General features: G+C 42.6%; 1 protein-coding gene across 1 annotated transcript in view; it reads left to right on the forward strand.

Moving 5' to 3' along the window:
- Positions 1–20567, forward strand: part of PLEK (pleckstrin) — a 51796-nt gene that overhangs the window by 9911 nt on the left and 21318 nt on the right. The window contains exons 2-4 of the mRNA XM_077292260.1: positions 8085–8237; positions 11581–11762; positions 20442–20533. Of these exons, the coding sequence (XP_077148375.1) occupies positions 8085–8237; positions 11581–11762; positions 20442–20533 (427 nt within the window). The remainder of the gene's footprint in view (positions 1–8084; positions 8238–11580; positions 11763–20441; positions 20534–20567) is intronic.

Raw genomic sequence — 20567 nt, forward strand, 5'->3', positions numbered from 1 at the left:
ATAGAATACAATGCAGCACAGGCCCATAGAATATAATGCAGCACAGACCCATAGAATATAATGCAGCACAGGCCCATAGAATATAATGCAGCACAGGCCCATAGAATGGAATGCAGCACAGCCCCATAGAATATAATGCAGCACAGGCCCATAGAATGGAATGCAGCACAGGCCCATAGAATATAATGCAGCACAGCCCCATAGAATATAATGCAGCACAGGCCCATATAATGGAATGCAGCACAGGCCCATAGAATGGAATGCAGCCAGCCCCATAGAATATAATGCAGCAGAGGCCCATAGAATGGAATGCAGCCAGCCCCATAGAATATAATGCAGCAGAGGCCCATAGAATGGAATGCAGCACAGTCCCCCCCCCCCCCCCAATAGCTCCACAATCCAGTCATCACTCATTGATTAAAAAAAAACAAAAAAACACTCTACTCGCCTTTCCTCTTGCCCCGCGCTGCTCTGGCTCTGGTCTCAGCAGTCGCAGTCTGCCCGCCCGGTCACACAGCAGGTGCGCGATGATATGACGTCATCACGCACCCGCAGTGTCAGCGGCAGACAGAGCGGGGAATGATGGGAAAGGAAGCGTCAGCAGACGCTCTCTCCTCCATCATTGCATTCAACTGTACCGGCGTCTATGACGCCGGTATAGTTGAATGCGGGGCCGGGAGTACGCCGACAGCGGGGAGAGTGTGCCGACAGCGGCACACTCGAGCGGCCCACTACTGCCACCGGCCCTTCTGGCATTTGCCAGAACTGCCCGATGGCCAGTCCGGCCCTGTCTCCGAGTATTTGTATGTGCTTGGAGATTTAGTTTTCATTGCGGCAGCTGAATGATTTACAGCTATTAGCCAGCTTGATTACATGTGGGGATTCCCTAGCAACCAGGCAACCCCCACATGTACTCAGGCAGGCTGGCTCGGGAAAACCTGAGCAACTAGTACACTCGCTCATCACTATTCAGCACACTAAGCACTAGAGGAAGCTCTAGCATTAAGGATAACATGCTGACCGCTAGAGGGCACTCCGCTTGCTCCAGTGTGTAGAACAGTACACCGACCACCAGAATGAGCTTCAATGCCGGAAATGAAGGATGACAATGGGAAAAGAAGAGAGGCTGGGCAAGAGATGGGATTATCTGACACTGCAGCCATTTTGTGACATTGTTTGGACCATGAGGCATTCATGCCATTCTTTCATTATGCCCTAAATATTGCTAAAATATATTATTTTATATTTGTAGTACTGTGCATATGGTCATTGTGTAGCTAGTACAAAATATACAGCGTATACACAGAGCCATAATGACACTGTATGCAAGAACATGCTTATTTAGGCTAGTTTCACACTAGCGTTTATCCCGGCTACGGAGGGATGCGGACTTCCTCCGTGAAGCCCCGCCCACTGCCGCGCCTCTTCGTTCAGCTCCGCCTACAGCTGCATGCGGCGTACGCACCCTATCTGTAACATTGGGTATGCAGGCCATGCCGCTGTATGCGGATGCCGCAGCATGCGTCGTTTTGACAGTGCGACGACCTGCGCCGAACGCAATAAGTTGCATTTTCGTGCAGATGCCGCACCGTCAAAATGACGCATGCAGCGGCATCCGCATACAGCGGCATGGCCTGCATACCCAATGTTAAAGATAGGGTGCGTACGCCGCATGCAGCCGTAGGCAGAGCTGAACGAAGAGGCGCGGTAGTGCGCGGGGCTTCACGGAGGAAGTCCGCATCCCTCCACAGCCAGGATAAGTGCTAGTGTGAAACTAGCCTTATATGGCCAAACGTTTGTGTTATGTCCCTTTAAATGTTTCTCTATAAAAGGTTGAAAGTGAGATTAGGGACATAGAATTTGGTGTGTGGGTGCCAAGTCACCAGTTCTGCATTGGGAGCCTTCTTCCTTGTTACTGTCAGGCATTCGTGGTACCATGAAACCTATATGAAGCAAAAAACCTAAAACGGGGAACTTAAAAAATGGGTCTAATCAGTATTCTGGTGTTGACAGTGCTCAGAACTTTCACAATTTACACAGAATTAGTTCATGTTTTGTTCTTAGAATTAGAGTACGGAAAGTACGGTATATTTTTATTTTTCAGATACAGCATTCCAGAAATTGGCCAAATTATTTCATGGTCTTGATTCCATCAATGACTTTGCGAGGCAGAATTATATTTTTTTATCTTAAAGGGACTCTGTCACCCCCTCCAGCCGTTATAAACTAAAAGCGCCACCTTGTGCAGCAGTAATGCTGCATTCTAACATGGTGGCTCTTTTAGTTTGTGGTGCAGTTATAGCCAAAATAAAGCGTTTTATAATTTCGCCAAAATACCTGTCTTTAGCCCTAGAGGCAGGTCTTAACCCCTCTGCTGCAACCGCCACACTTCAGTCACTCAAATCTTCTTCGGCGCCGGGCGCCGCCCCCTCCGCACTGTTTTCCACTCAAATCCGGCGCCTGAGCTGTTTAGTACTGGCTGGGGCAGGCGCAGTGAGCTCTGGCCGTCTGACCTCACATGCAGTCTTGCAGACTGCGCCTGTGCGGCCAGTGTGGCCACCCAGCTTGTGAATCCCAGCCCCGCAGTGTGTTATGCATTATGCACAGTGCCGGGCTGGGATTCCATCCTTTCAAATTGATCATGGGTGCCGATGGTTTGCCAAGGCCGTCAGGGGTCTGTCCAAGGTACTACTATCAACCCCGTATGCTTGATAGGCTTCATAGCCGAAAAACAGTTTCACTACACACTGGAGTATGGAAGTACATTAAACAAGTGGGGAAACGTATGTGGGTTCAGGTCTCTAAAAACGAATGTAAAAAAAATAAAAATAAACATTTAAATGACTCCCCTTTTTCCAATTTAAAGGTACAAAAAAAATAATATTTGCATTACATTAAATGTTATAATCCAAAAATAAATTTATACGGCAAAATTTCCATTTTTTTTGTCACAGCACTTTCCCAAGAAATGAAACAAAAGCGATCGAAACAACATATTTAACTCAAACTGGAACCAATAAAAAAGCTGATTGTACACTGTGCATAGGCAGAAAGCTGCAAATCATTTGTGGTGTGGGGTTATTCAGAACTCATGAATATGGTGACAGATAAGCTATTAGATGGCAGACAGTGTTATTTACCGTAATTTACCCAAACTTACACTTTTAGGTCAAGGAGTTTACATATTAGTCCTATAAAGCTCTTTTTATTTTTGTTTGCATTTCCGCTTTTAACTTCCTTTTTATTGTTCTCTAATTTATTTTGGGAAAAATAACAGCAGCACACAGGTTCATGTTATGTGATGATTCCAGTCTAAGTCTTCTATAAAAGGTCTATTGGTAAATTTCTATGTTAACAAATACAAGAAAAGGGGACAGCTGCATAAAACGTAGTGAAACCTGTCATATATTCATCACTGTTACATTGAAAGTGATGTCTGCTAGTATAGTATGTGACTTTAAAAAGCAATGTGCCAAACCTGAGAATATGAGTCAGTTTTCCTGCAGCGCCACTACTGGCGATATTAAGCATTACACATTACCTATTCAAATCGATAAGTTGTCTGTGTGATGAAGGGACAGGACTGGTCTTCAGGAGGGAGAGATACTCTGAAATACAACACTCTGCCGAAAAGATGAAGATGCTTATAACTCAGACTTCCCAAAATTGACTAATTATTATTTTTTTTAACAAACAATCTCTTTATGTAACCAATATGTTTATTTCCTAGTAGACGGCTGGCAACTAAGAGCTATTGCACCTGTGTATTACAGCAAAAACTCAACGGTAGAAACATAGAATTTTGGCAAATTTATACCCGACACCATTGGGTCTGGAGAAGGCTTTGTCTGGACTTGGGACAGTTTTTGCAGAGAGGGAGAGACTCACAAGTCAAATCCGGATATGTTTTACTAACAGGAAGCTGTCTACTTCATATCCTAGGCTTTTTGACAACTCCAGTCACACAACGGTGACTCGACACTTCTACAGAAATATGTGGTCAAACTTGCCTTTGATATCAAAATGCACAGAAGTAACTGAATCAGGGAGAAATTGCAAGAAAAAGTACAATTAAGGCGACCTATCTCTGGCTTAGAATATGTAACTGAAGCTATAGTTAAACCTTGACCTTAAAGAATTATTTCCAAAATATAAAGTGTAATGGGAGTGGTGGAAACACTGTGCTGTGGTCCGAGGAGAGCCTTGAGGGGCGTAACTAGGTGAGCACCTGACTCTTCACTAGAGGCCCTTATGGTGGGTTAGGCTTGGCTTCCGATGGACACTTGGTGCTACTCCTGGACAGACCTCGGACGTACTGCAGCTGACCCCCAAGGACAGGTAGCTGGGACAGATCGTTAGGAGAGTAAAGCTGATGCAGGCAGGCACAGGTACCATAGATGCAGATGGGTACAGCTGGCGAACAGATAGGCACTGGCAGGTGTGGTGGGTCCAGCTGATCTACAGATTGGCACAGCCGGTGAAGGCGGGTCTGGCTGATCTACAGAATGGCACGGCAGGTGCAGCCACCTCCAGCTGATATACAGATTGGCACAGCAAGTGCAGGCGGGTCCGGCTAATATACCGATTTGCACAACAGGTGCAGGTGGGTCCAGCTGAAAAACAGACTGGCATGGAGGTTAGGGGTGGACAGACACTAGCAGAACTTAACTAGGCAGGAACTAATGGGCAGGGACTTGAGAACTAGCAAGCATGTTGGGAACAAATTAACAACCTTAACAGTCATGGTGGAGGTGCCTTAAATAATAAGTGTCTCCCAGCCATTGGGTGAAGGCACTTTAGGACAGCGCACACGGCCCCTTTAAGAAGGAGGTTGTGCGCACATACCCTAAGCACAGTGCCTGGGCATCTGCGCACAGTGTGCAGACCCCGGGCAAAAGCTGGAGAGGAGGGAGGAGGAAGTGTGGGGGCCACAGCGGTAGTGAGTTGGCATACTTACCAGGGGAGAGGAGCAGCATGCAGGTACACTGGCGCTAAATTTTGTTATCTTCTATCCATAGTATAGGGGATAACTTACTGATCATTAGGATCCCAAGATATGTGCTATAGGAACCAGGCTCTGCACAGCTCCTTTTGAATGGTCAGGAGGTGAACTTGCCACCCTTATTTTCCTTTTGTTGTATGTAAATGACAGGTTTGTAGATCAATGTATTATGCAGCTTTTCCCTGTATATTGAGATCATTACAAATTATGAGACTAAGGATTCCTCTGTACAGTGTGACGGCGGTGGGTGTGTGCCATTGGTCGAGCTTACCGTGTAGGGGAATGACTAAGCGGCTACCTTGTCTTCGCTAGAGCCTCTGATGGTGAGGATAGGCTTGGGCTGCATGACAGCCACTAGCTACCACTCCCGGGCAGTGCCCAGACCTGCAGAAGCTGATCAATGGGTCAAGGTAGGTATACACGGTACAGAGCGTACAGGCAGAGATGTAGTTAGCACAAGAACAAACAGGAAAAAACAGCCATAAGAATCCTATATACATGATTTTATTAAATATCCATATAAAACACCAGACATGAACAAGCAATTGGCATGGACAGGGGACAACCACTGGAACATAACCAGGTATAATAAAAGACCAGGTGCCCACCCGCAACCGAATCACTAGCAGGGGTACAACATAACGCAGAATAGCATAATACAACAACCCATGATATTGAGAGACAATGCTACTTTGAATAAATATTTCTATCATGGGTGTATACTGCACATAATGTCAGAAGATCATAGCCAAATCGGCGTGATTCCTCACCCCCTGAGGAAGGAGCGCTTTATTTGGCTCCGAAACGTGCGTTGGGGTTCGTCCAGCTGTCCCACCAGTATACCGGTCCTGCAGGTTTTGGTATGTAATCACGCCGATTTGGCTATGATCTTCTGACATTATGTGCAGTATACACCCATGATAGAAATATTTATTCAAAGTAGCATTGTCTCTCAATATCATGGGTTGTTGTATTATGCTATTCTGCGTTATGTTGTACCCCTGCTAGTGATTCGGTTGCGGGTGGGCACCTGGTCTTTTATTATACCTGGTTATGTTCCAGTGGTTGTCCCCTGTCCATGCCAATTGCTTGTTCATGTCTGGTGTTTTATATGGATATTTAATAAAATCATGTATATAGGATTCTTATGGCTGTTTTTTCCTGTTTGTTCTTGTGTTTCATATTTTTACAGCTGATCCTTTATAGTCCGCTATGCATATTTTCTTAGCTCCATATAGGAGATACAATGGTAGTAATTGTCTATTCTAATATGCTTGCCTCAATATTTTTGAGAGATGTAGTTAGACAGTCCGAGGTCGGAGCAAGCAGCACAGGTTCAAGTTACAAAGCCGAAGTCAGGAGTGGAGCGATCAGATGGAACGGATGGACAAGCAAGGTCGCTAACAGGAGACAAAATAGAAGCACAGCTTGACTGGAAGCTAGAGCAGACTACTGACTAGAACTAAAGGCAAGAAGTGGAGGGAGTGCATAGGCCAGGGAAGTTAATCTCTGCAGGAAAGAGCAGAGTTAAATTCCTGCAGAGACTGACCGTGCCTCCTTATAGACAGATGGAGACAGCAGGAGGATGCAGCAGTGCTGGGGAATGCTGCAGGATGCAAACTCAGGGAGATGGCCTGAAACAAGGGAAATGGAGCGGTGACAGCAAATTTCCAAAGTACACATTATGTCGTGTTAACTGCTGAAATTTATCTTGTTCCACCCCTTGCTAGCAAATTGATCTGAACAAGAGGCTTTTTATACATTTCCTGGGATTGTGGTTTATTGTATGTTTGATATTGAATGATAGTTATATGTTTGTCTCACAGCGCAAGTTTCCAATGTTATGTGACAGTTGCATTCCACAAAAGTGCACCAAACTGGAATCAGCGTAGTCCTTTGTGGGACCTATATCTGTAGCTCAATTGACCATTAGAAAGTTACAATTCGCCCACAGGGCTAATTACGCAACTGCTGAATCACCGCTCTGTACAATATTCTGGTTTCTATTGACCAATAACATAGCACCTATCGAAGTGTATGGGACTCTTCTGTACTCCCATATTCTTCTGATTTCATATTGAGATATACAGAAAACTTTCTGTTGTTTACTATATGAACCCCTGCTCTCAAAAACGTATGCAGTATTATGGAGATATTCTGCCCTAAAAATATTGTTAACATTGCTGTATTACAAAGCTGCCGGGATTCTATATATCTCCGTACACAATGGACACTAATTATGAATTTACAGGTTTGTTGTTCTTCAGTAAGATTTAGGTACACAGAGAACACACAGGCTCTGACTCAAGCAGTTTTCATCAATTTTCTGGCATAAAACTGCTTAAAATATATTTTTTTACGCAACTTTTGTAAGAAATAGAAACTTTACAACTTTTGACCTTTTTACATCATTCCATGCCAGCTCCTGCCACTTTTTTGAAAGTGAGTAGAGCTTAGTAGGAAGTGAGTGGATGTCTGCTGCTGACAAATTCATTATAATTTAAGCAAAATAAATTTTTTTAATTATGACAAAAATGTACTCCAGTCCCACAGCATGGCAGCTAAAAGAATAAATTAATTAGGGAACTCTTGCTCTAGCGCACCCATCATTAAGATTGATCTACAAAACACCAGTCTTGAACTAAGGAGCCCATTCATTAACGTGTTTACGCCAAAATCCTGGCAATATTTTCATGCAACTTGTAAGTTGTGAAAAATTATTGTGACTTTTAGGTTTAGTCATTTTTATGGTAATCCCGGCCATCTACACCAATATGGGTAGAGCACGGGTAGGATGGGGGTTTTCTATGCGCGGATGTGAAATTCTTGAAAAGTTATGTAATTCTGGTGGCATTACTTACTCCAGAAATGTGCTCCAGTCCATGGCCACATTGCATCTCTGTTAGAAGAGCATGGCACTAGGAAGATATATCTAATCCATTAAGTGATGTGCACCTCTTAATGAATTAGGCGCCTCTTACTCCAGCAGCCCCATTCATTAAGACTTCCTTGCACAACGCCAGTCTTAATGATTCGGGGCCTTAATGTTTAGAGCCTTGATTTTTCCTATCTCACATTTCAGGCCATCTTTAATAAATGGAAGCCAATGTGGGTGACACTGCTGGAAGATGGAATAGAATACTACAAGAAGAAAAGTGACAATAGCCCAAAGGGAATGATACCACTAAAGGGAGCAGTTATCACGAATCACTGTCAGGATTTCAGTAAAAGGATGGTGAGTGATGTATAAGGAGCCACTGTTCTCATAGTATCCATATTGGCATATTTACGTGAAGAGTCGGAGAGCTTCTATAGGCCTAATAGTTCTCACTGCTCAGAGTTTGCAAAACTAGTGTTTAGTCTAGGTAATCTGTGCTAGACTACTAAGTGCATCCGCAGTAATAGCTGATATCTCTTGTTTTAATGTAACCTTCCAGAGTAAACCACGCTCATCGGATATCTTTATTAATATCTCATTAATTAATCCAGCAAAAACATAGTTTCTCGTATCCAACTAATTATTACAGATGTAAATTAACAGAATACTCGAGACCACTAAAGTTAACGTTTTGTTCCTCTCAAATTTGTGTTATTCTGCCAATAAAAAGTAAGAGAATGCCACTATAGACACTGTCCGGGAGGATTGAAACATTAACTTTGGTTTATTTAATGGTTCTGTCAAGTTTAATCTCTACCAATTTGTTGGATGCCAGAAACTACAAGTTATTGCTGGAATAATTAACGAGTTATCAAAAAGATACCTGATGAGCATTGCAAGTGCTGTGACTTACTCTGGAAGGTTACGAATTTTAAATTCCTCCTTTTTTCATGAGCTGAGACGTTTAGTGGCACTACGCGCTTCAGGAACGGGTCGTCCCCTTTATCAGATGTACCTGATGAAGGGGATGGACCATCCGTGAAAAGCACAATGCCATTAAACATCTCATCTTGTGAATAGGCTGGTTTCCTCCATCAAAATCAACACAACACAATGATTACAGGGTCGAATGAAAATATATAGAAAGATCATAATTTATTAGTTAAAATGACCACACATAAGGTCAAACAATGAATCAATATAAGAAAAACCGTATGAGAGAAATATGCAAAGAATAGAACATGCATTGTGAGATGTTACAAATGTCAGGACACACTGGGACACCGGGAAGTGATTGAGGCTAGAAAAACTACAACCTCACATACGAGCAGGGTACATTAAAGCCATATAAACCCCTATATAAAGGGTAAAGGATTACCCACTACTACGGCTCGACTGTGCCTATGCTCAAAGTCTTAGTGACTCACCTCAGCATATTGCTGACTTTCAGGTGACCGCCTCACTATCCTAATAGAACCACAATTACCTGTAGATTGGCGACACCCGGCACCACAACTCCCAATGACCCGGTCCGTCCGCCCCACGGGGAGATACCATATCTACTGCCACCTTGAGTTGCCAATTCCCAAAGTAAAGTTTCAAATTTAGGAGCTTTGCCAACTACTTTGGACTAGCAATTCATTAATTAAAAGGTTTGTTAGCTACGTGGAAAAAACAAACGGAGCTTTACTTACCCTTATTGGATTCAGCTCTGTGTCTCTGCCGTTTCTTCAGTATTTGTTTTTTGGCCGGAACGATGACATGACATAGACTGTGCTGTAGCCAATCACTGAGCTCAGTAATTCAGTAAGTCTACATCAGGAGAACTGCTTAGCTCAGTGATTGGATGCACTGCTGTCGATCTGATGTCAACACTGCAGCCAATCAACAGGAAAGAGGCACGGCACTGGATCCGAGAAGGGTACGTGAAGCTCAGTTGGTTTTTTACAGGTAACTAAGACAATGGGCAAAGGTTTGTTGAAAGTGGACAACACCTTTAAGTCCCATTGGGACCACATCAGGAATGCCTTAAAGAACTTAGAAACAAATTTAGAGAAACCATCTGACAAAAAATAAATTATTGACTTCAAAATATAATACTAAAATGATGCTGCACTAGAGGGTTGGTACATAAAAATAACACAAAAATTAAACAACACGGTTATGTCGATCCTTCAAAGATTATATAAATATACATAAAAATACATGTGCAGTATGTAATATGTGAAAACAGGGGGAGTGTGATGGAGTCCCAGCTATGACTCACGCTGACCCCAGAGGCACGGCTGTTAGCTTACCTGTGGATGCAGGGTGCTATTCAGTGAACGAAGCAGTTGTACAAATGCCGGGTACAAATAGCGGCCATCTTTTCCGTCCTGCGTGGTATCCAGGGACGCCACCAGACAAGGCATCCCTGGCTCTACACAAGAGCTCCAACACCCGATACACGCAGCGCCGTAAATCCTGGGGTCTGCTCCAAGCAGGAGACCCTGCACCCGGCATTTGTACAACTGCTTCATTCACTGTATAGCACCCTGCATCCACAGCTAAGCTAACAGATGTGCACACTTGTCACGCTCCCTCTGGGGTCAGCGTGAGTCGTAGCTGCGACCATCACACTCCCCCTGTTCTCAAATACGGGCCCTCGGGGAGTCTTCCAGTAGATTAACTATAATGCCACAAGGCGACTGGGCACAGTATGAGCTAGGTGGTCTACTACACATGTATTTTTATGTATATTTATATAATCTTTGAAGGATCGACATAACTGTGTTGTTTATTTTTTGTGTTATTTTTATGTACCAACCCTCAAGCACGGCATCATTTTAGTATTATGTTTTGAGTCCCAATTCGGACAGAATTTGGCACCGGCTCTGTCCTGATTCCTGCAGCTGATTGTTTTCTTTCAGGGTTGAGCACCAATGTGATTGTTTTAATTTAAATTATTGACTTAGTGTAAACCAATCAAATTCCAGATTGCATGATTTATGGGAGACACAGAATATGCACCACTCATTGCACTCATTTTTATACAGTGTATGATTATGACGCAACATAATTTGACAACTAAATATTCACCTGCACAAAATTTCAAGCCACATATACAACATGGATATATTCTTGCAAGAAAAAAGTAAGCAAACCCATTGGAATCACCTATATTTTTGTATTGATTATTAATAAACTTTTATCTGGTGATTTAAACTAAACTACGAACAAGAGACAGTTGTACCATTCATGTCTTTTAATGAACACACTGATTTCAGAATACAGGAAGAAAAGGTAAGTAAACCTCTGTGTCGAGGACTTCTCCAAAAACTAAATGGAAAAAGGTGTTTCATTTAAGGAGAAGACATTGGATATGTGGGTTTTGTAAGTGCTTTGCCCATTAAATAAAGACACGCAAAGCTTGGCTACTGACAAATCTATTCTTCTTAAGAATGATTGGCTAGTGTTAGCCATGGCTTGAAATAAGCTCCTTTTAGAAGACCTCAGTAGAGATGTTATAGAGATGCATAATGGTGGAAAAGCCTACAAAAGCATAGCTAAAACGTTGCGTGTGCATTATTCACTGGTTATGCAAATTGCCTACAAATTGATGACTTTTAAGTCAACAGTACAGCTCAGATTCATTGGATCAATCACACTTTTTAATAAAAACTTGATGTGTTTTATTATTAATGTAATATTCTTGCCATAGTTTGTGTTTAAGCTCACCACCGCTAAACAGCAGGATCACTACTTCCAAGCGTCTCACCATGAAGAGCGTGATGCTTGGGTGAAGGACCTAAAAAGAGCAGCAAAATGTATTGCAGATGGTCAAAAGTTTGCAAGGAAATCCACCAGAAAGTCAATCAGACTACCGGATACAATTAATTTGGTGTAAGTACATAATAAATTCTACTGGGAATCTGAACACCTAAGTACGGAAAATATGAGCCTGATTGCACTAAATCATTACAAACAAAGCAAAGAGTTCCAGGGTCACATTTATTGATGCCCACCCTATGAGGATCCTTATACTAGATTGAGTCTAATTATAATTACCACCAACTATGGGGACATTAAAGGTGTTGTCTAGCTTAGAAAAGCTAAATTCATATACCCTTTAAGGGAATTCTGAGATAATACAGATGGCCCCCTTGTTCAAGATCTTAAACCCTTGGCCAGAGAGAGCTTATAACTCTTCCACTGTCTCTGGAGGGCCTGCTTCACCAAACAACCCATTAATTTCAGTATATATATATATATACAGTATATCTTGTATACTATTAAATAGGTTGCCCAGGCTTGGTGTTCACATCTACAATCTATGTGACTGCAGACTTGTGAATCCTCACCATGTGCTCAGTGCGTGATCTTAGGCAAATACAGTACATTGCCGATGTCGGGTGCTGGCAGGCGCATGACAAGTAAGCGATTTGCACACATGCGATCTCAGGCCGATTACACGTGCGCTGTCTTGCTTAATACAAGTGAATGGTGTGAGGCCGGACATGTCTAGTCTGAATGTGGCTGGAAGTATGTAAATCGCACAGGATTCCCAAGTCTTCAGTCACGTAGACTTAAACCTCAAGCCTGGATAACCCCTTTAAGGTGCGTTTCCAGTGGCCAACTATTGGGACCAAGCATACCTGATAATAGGCCTATCTAAAAATGCTGTCAATCATCCGACAAATCAGCAAAATGCTCGTTCATTGGATGAAGTGATTTTTAAGCTTTTGTAAAAATCATTGTTCTCTGCAGCACATCACCCCCCGTGTAAAGATGTGCTACCGAGAAAAGTGATGTTCTGTGTGCACAATGTGTTAAATGACCAGTCTATTAAATGACCGCAGAACAGATTACATGCTATCAAATTGGGGGTCATTTAAAATGTGGGTTAGAGAGTGTAAATGCAGATTACAGATGATATGTAATCAGTCGGACTCCTATGTTTCACAATTTGCAAGGAGGTTTTTTTTTTTTAAATAGTGTAGATCTGAATTGTGCTAAACATCCCAGCACAGAGTATAATTTATTTCTGTGATATGAAGTCTACATTGAGTATTGAGTCCTTTCCTTTTTGTAAGTTTGTATGGGAAACTTGAAGTTCACAGAAACTAACTCTGAGGTTAACACTTGCAGAGTCAACCCTGTGAAAAGATGAATCATGCGAAACACTAATGTTTCAGAGGGTTATAATGATAGATCTTGTACAGAAGTCTGAGTATAAGGCCACATTCACACCCTCTGTATTTGGTCAGTATTTTACATCAGTATTTGTAAGCCAAAACCAGGAGTGGGTGATAAATGCAGAAGTGGTGACGTATTCTATTATACTTATCCTCTGAATGTATAGTGTGATACTAGAAAAGAGAGAGAAGTGACTGAAGGAGAGAGTGATGTGCTAGAGACAGTGAATGTGCGACGAAAAGAGTGCTCTGGGTGGGAGTTCCAAGATATCAGCAAGCTAAGATGTTAAAGTGAACTTGTCAGCAGTTTTGACCCATATAAGATACGGCCACTGCCTTTCAGGGCTTATCTCCAGCATTCTGTAATGCTGGGTGTCCGATGGGTGTTGCAGGTCCGGGTCCGGCGCCTCCCATCTTCTTGCAATGCCGCCCTCCTGTTGCTTAATTGCTCCCCGGCATTGCGCTCCTGCACAGGCGTACTTCTCTGTCCTGTTGAGGGCAGAGTAAAGTACTGCAGTGTGCAGGCTCTGGGCCTCTCTGACCTTTCCCAGCGCCTGCACACTGCAATACTGTGCTCTGCCCTCAACAAGGCAGATAAGTACGTCTGCAGGAGTGTGATGCCGGGGAGCAATGAAGCAACAGGAGGGCGGCATTGCAAGTAGATGGGAGGCGACGGACCCGGACCTGTGACACCCATCAGACTGGACCGCCCAGCAGGTGAGTATAATCTTTCATGTCAGACAGGGAGCTTATCTACAGCATTAAAGAATGCTGTATATTAGCCCTGAAAGGCGGTGGCCGTATCTTATATCGGTAACATGCGGCCTGCAAGGGCGTAGCGCACCCAGAGATGGAGTCCACACATCCAGCCAGGACCCCCATCTTCCTGTAGTGTGCCGGGGTGTAAGAGATAAGAACCTCACCCATGACTACTGCCCCGCACCACGATACAGCAGAAAAATGTGCCTGAGAAAAAACAAGCAATTTTATAATTTCTAAAATCCTAGAAAATGTATAGATTGCAAACCCAACATCTATCAGTCTGCACTTGCCTTACAAACACTATCTGGGTTAGACGGCTATGTGCATCTTTGAAACCACACTTTATTTTTGCTCAAAGTTACCTATAATGAAAAGCAACTTTTTAAATTCTTCATCAAAAGTGTCTTCCTTCGATCTGTTCTCTTCTTGCTTCTTTACATTCGATGGGTTTTCTAGTACAGATATAGAACGCATGAGTTGTACAGCCAAGGTCTCAGTTATTATTGTAATGCCACATGTTTGGCATTTGCACAGCACGCCCTCGTAATACAAACTGTATGAATGACTGCATTACACAAATAATGTTATGTTAATGGCTTATAACCCATGACTTTTGGATATGGGACGGTCCCCCATTCCATCTTAGAACAACCATAACTACAGTAAACCTAGGCACTAGAATAAATACACAAAACACACTATTTTGGTTGTCAAACGGGCCACAGCTTTATTTAAATCACAAGATTAAAACAACCACAGTAGGAGTCAGGTGAAGTGCTAGTACATTGGGATTCACAAGTACTGTGATACCCCCAGCTGTCTGACATACAGCACCAGAACAGACAGCCATAAAGGGGCGGCACGCCCTGGCTTTCCATTCAAGCAGAGCCAGTAAACTTTCAGGGCACCAATGACCCTATTGTCCTCACTCCTGTGCTTAACCACTGTGCCCGCCCCTGATTGACATTACCATAACAAAGTCCTTAAGGCTGGCCACCAAAGCCGAGCCTGTTCACCACCATTAGGTTTTTACGTCCTCTATTAGTTAAAATGAGTCCACCTCAACTTGTCCACAACTTCCACCTGACTCCTAAACCGCCACCAAGAGGCCATTTGACACCTTAAATGGACTCGACCGCCATCAACCATGCCTAATAAAGCCATTAACCATTTCTACATGCTATGGAAAGACTGCGCAAACAAGTAACACAATTCCAGAGCTCCAACTGAATAATTTTATCAATGCAACTCTACCAAATTATGATCGATAATACTGTAACTAAAGCAAAATAACAGTCGGTAAACATCCTGCAATGAGGATCCCATCATGGGGAATGTGAAAAGTACACCATAATAAAGGTGGTAGCCACAGTTTGAATACCTTTATAATGACATCTGTCATGCCTCAAAAACTATTATGCTGCATGTATCGTAGCCAGCTCTAATAATTCACCAATTCACAGTTGTTGGTTCTAGAAACCACCACTATATGCATTAGCTGTGCTGTGCAGTAATCATTTCTGAAACCCACTTACTACTACTACCGGAAAAGTGATGAGTATATAAAGAGAAAGATACTATAAACAAGGAGTAATTAAAAGCTATACACAATATAACATCAACATTAAAACCGACCCTTAAATAACTTTCATAAAATTTGGACATAGTAATTGAAATAAACCTATAGCAGAAAAAATGTACAAATGCATTATGAATAACCCTGCCATGCCATTGTTGATTGTTTTTAATGCACTTGATGACATTCTCTGTTAACCGCTCTAACTGGGTCAAAATCATCGGGGAAAGCATCTTGCCCTTCATGTTGACGCACTTAATTGCTTTAACCTTAGCCACTCCCCCTGGCTCAAGGGCATCATGAATAGGCATATTGCCCTTCGTGTTATTGCACTTGATTACTTCACCCTTATTCACTCCCCACTGACTCAAGGGCACACAGATTAGGTATAATGTTCTTCAGTTTAATGCATTGCTTTTCCAGAAGAAACCCTTAAAAGAAACAAGAGTTGGGCAATATAAACAGTCAAAATCCGTGCCTCAGCATTCTCAAGTCACATGAACAAAAGAGAGGGTCCTTGAAGTGACGGATTGTATTGAATGGCATGGTTTTTGTTTTTTTTCCTCCCCTCCAGTCGCTGTTCCTAGCTCGGAGGAGCCAATTGCAATTTATTCTTTAGGCATGCAAAATATGACTGCCATGACCCCAGGGACTCTATCCTAACAGGATCTTATAGGCTATAAATGCTTCAGGAGACCAGGGGGCCCTACTGTGATGGTCACCCTGAATAAATAGGCCACAGCAGCCCTGTTTATTAACATATTTACATTTCAAAAATAAACATATCAATATAACATTGACAAATAAGGAACGGGGTCTGTGAAAGCCGTGCACCAGCTTTTTTGCGCCATCAGCTGCACCTTAGGCCCTCAACCACATTGGTTCGAGGACCCTCCTGCTTATGTCCTCAACCGCACACCAGTTGGAGGACCCTACTGAGTGGTACCACCAATTAAATTGTCCCGCTGAGACCTCAGCCCAGTAGGGACCCCTTTTATTTAAATTATACTCTGATCACCAATTGAAGCAAAAGAGAGGAGGGGTAGATAACCACCCCACCAAACGGGCCCCCTTCTCTCCCCCCTCTGCTACCATCACCTGGCTCTCCACAAACCCATTCCCGTCCCACCCGAGATGTTTGCCCCTCCACTGAATATCATTAAACAGCATTAACTTGAATTTTGAAAAATTGCAACAAAACAGCTCCACCATGCCACCCCCAGCTGCAACGCAACTGGCCCAGTGGGACCCAGCTGATTGCTGCCCATATCAAAAATGTCCCCCTGAAACCTCTCTCAGTAGGAACCCATTTTAAATTTTTTAACAACAAACAGCTCCACCATGCCACCACCAGCCACATCGCAACCAGCCCAGGGGGACCCAGAAGACTGTTGCCCATACCAAAAAATTGTCTGGTTGATACCTCTCTTAGTACAGACCAGTTTTCAATTGTAAGAACAAATAGCTCCACCATGCCACTTCCAGCCGCATCGCAACCAGATCAGGGGACCCAGCAGACTGTTGCCAAAAACGAAAAATTGCTTTAATTCAGTTCCTGAAAATGTATATAAGTGAGGATGAAACACCATGTATGTACATATAAGTTATAGTTTACAACCAAGGTATACAACAGGTTAATCTCCCATCGTAAGGTCAGATATAGTCAGTGATGGGCAATATGCTGCAACAATAAATCAGGAGAAGCAGCCTGCTCCTCTACAACAGTTACAGGCAGACACGGCTCTCAAATCACCAGCTGCACATAAGCAGACGCTTGCACCGGTGAGAGCCAGGGTCCGTCGGAGGGGTGAGTATATCCATATTTTTTATTTGTATTCTTTATTTTTTACATGAATATGGATCCCAGGGCCTGAAGGAGAGTTTCCTCTCCTTCAGACCCTGGGAACCATCCAGGATCGCTTCCGATATTTGTGTCCCATTGACTTGTATTGGTATCGGGTATCGGTATCGGCGATATCCGGTATTTTTTGGATATCGGCCGATCCAATCTGATACCGATACTTTTGAATATCGGAATGTATCGCTCAACACTAGTGATAACATGTACCTCAGGTATGTATCCATGATAAGGTACAGCACATTTAGACGGAGCCTTTACACAGATACCACATACTGTATATAGTGAAAGCAACCAGGTTGCACTGAATCTGTACACACAAGATGATCAGCATATAGCAAAGATGAGAAAGATGAGGTCACATACAGGTCACTAAATGGGAAGGGGAGAGGGAATAATCAGCACAGCAAGGCCAGTACACACAGCATTGCCATGAAGTGCAGCCACTCCTCATCAAACACACACCATGCCCCAACTCTTCCCCTCTCACCATTGTCTCCAGCACCTGCCCACAGAACTAATGGCAGACAATGTACGTGTCCATGCTCTGTCCTCTCATACATATACCACCCCCCAAGTGCCCCCCTATCACCAGTGTCCAGTAAACTCAGCTCCACCATGTTAATGGCAGACCCTGTAAACCTGTAGCAGCCACATGAGTAAACATGGTGGCCACATGAATCTCTGAGGTAATATTAATCCCATATATGATGTAGGAGCTGATACTACACTAATACATGATGTCTGAGATAGATGTGCTCATATCATCTGTAATGTGAGGTGATGACCCCAGTATTACACTCCCTTACACTGCAGATATGAGGGAACATGGCAGATAAATTAATTCTGAGGTAATATTGATCCCATACATGATGTAGGAGCTGAGACTACACGATGTCTGAGGTGAATATGCTCCTATCATCTGTTATGTGAAGTGATGACCCCAGTATTACTCTTCCTGACACTGCAGCCATGAGGAAAAAAAATGGTGCGGTCAGGCAGAGCGCTGGGCATACAGAAAGGGGCAAAAGGTTATTAAAATGTACAGACCTGTAATAAAAATTCTGAACACACAACGCGTTTCGATGGCTGAATGCCGCCTTCATCAGGTGAAGGAAAAATATTACAATCAGGTGGCTTATATATAACAAATGAACAGGAAGTGATCTGAAACCCATTAACCCCTACTTAACCTAACCATCGATTAAAAGTGAAATAACAACAATCTTCTTATATAAAAGGGAAATAAAAATGAAAACGAATATAAAAATAAGAATAAAAACTAAATATATATATATTTATATATATATACATGTATATAAAAATACAAGAAAACTTAATGAAAGAAAAATAAAAACGATAGGAAAATGTGTTTATTACATCATCTTCTCCAATGATAAATTGAGGCCCTCTGGGGACAATGTGCCAAGTTTGAAGTTCCAGTAATTTTCCTTATTAACGAATTTCCTGTGTCTATTTGCACAGGACTCAGATATATGATCAATAATGGTCAGTCTCATTTCACTAGGGCTTTTTGAATGTTCCAATGAAAAATGTTTAGAAACACTATGAAGAAGGTAACCTGTCCTAATGTTGTGTCTATGTTTATTAAGTCTGGCTTGCATGGTCTGTATCGTCCGTCCAACGTATTGCAGGCCGCACGTACATTCCATCAAGTACACAACATAGGACAAATGACATGAAACATTACATTTAATGGGAAAAGTCTCTCCCGTGGTGCGATATAAAAAATGTTCTAACCCCATTAACAATAATAGGGCAGCATAGACATTTAGGAGCATTACACCGAAAACAGCCCAGCTTGCAATCAAGATTATCCCCTTTTTTCTCTGGGACTTGCAATATGCTACTGGGAGCTACTAAATTTCTAAGATTTCGGCTACGCCTATAAATAATCCTTGGTTTAGTGGGTAGGCTTTTTGACAAAACTGGGTCATTCATCAGGATGAACCAATATTTATTCATCAAAATTTGGAGAGTCTGCCGAGACTGAATGAAAGTTGTTTCAAGACTCAAATTTTTTACATCATCCCGTTCTTTTGACTGGGATTTAGAATGGGTCTTTTCAATTCAATCTGCTTGAGTGAATGCCTTAGATCTGTTAAAAGCATCACTAAGCAGCCTTCTAGGATATCCTTTAGCCACAAATCTTTTTTTCAGAACTTTTGATTCAAGGAAAAAATCATGGTCACTACAACAATTCTTACGTATTCTCCAATATTGCCCATATGGAATGTTTTTAATCCAACTAGGGAGGTGTCCGCTGTCGAACCCAAGTTAGCTGTTCACATCGACCTGTTTAAAATGCATGGCTGTGGACAACCTCCCAGAGGACTCCAGCCGGATAGACAAGTCCAAGAATTGAATGGCTCCGTCGGCAATATTGGAAGTAAATGACAGCCCCCAAGAATTAGAATTCAAACGAGCCACGAACCCAATAGCCTCCTCCCTAGTGCCTCTCCAAATAATAAAAGATCATCGATGAAGCGGTGATATAAAACGATATGGGTTAGAGCCCGGGCGAACTGCGTAATGTGGACGGATTCGAAGAGCCCCATAAAAAAATTGGCATAACTCGGTGCAAATCTCATCCCCATTGCGCAGCCCTTCAACTGGCGATAGTAGGAACCCTCAAAGGAAAAAACATTGTTCTAAAGAATGAAGGAAATGCCGTCCAGAATTATTTTTTTCTGTATAACCGGCATCGAATAGTGGAGTTCCTAAGGTAGGAATCCAAAGATCACACATTTTTTTCAAGTGGTCCCAGTACGGCAACCAAAAAGAAAAAGACATCTTGTGGGTATAGAGGAGGGAGAGGATGTAATAGGAGAGTCACCCAACCAGTTAGATCAAATTGTGAAAAAAAACATTATTTAATGAAGAACGATTTGATGCCGGTTATCTACGAAGATAGGCGAGAGTTGTGATTGGCTAGTCTTCAGCTCTTCCCTAAGAATGAAAGGAGCGGCAGTGGGGATCCCAGCAGTCGGCCCCCTAGCAAAATTGTCTGTGAAGGTGGAGGTAACCTTCAAAAATGATCATCTGGATTTTAGAATATTGTACATATTAAAGCACAGTGAATTATATTTTGGGGGGTAAGAAGTGTTAATGAGCTTTCTTTTCTAACCATTGACGTGAGTTTTCTAACCATAACATCTCCCTATTTACAGTGAGTTATTTATCGCCATGAAAGATCCAGACAAAGGAATCACAGAAATTAAGTTGGAGAAGGACAAAAAAGTGTTTAATAATTGTTTTACCGGTAGGTCTTGTGAATAAAGATGGTCTAGAACTGG

Source organism: Ranitomeya variabilis, chromosome 2 (genome assembly GCF_051348905.1).
Source record: "Ranitomeya variabilis isolate aRanVar5 chromosome 2, aRanVar5.hap1, whole genome shotgun sequence".
Classification (NCBI taxonomy): domain Eukaryota; kingdom Metazoa; phylum Chordata; class Amphibia; order Anura; family Dendrobatidae; genus Ranitomeya; species Ranitomeya variabilis.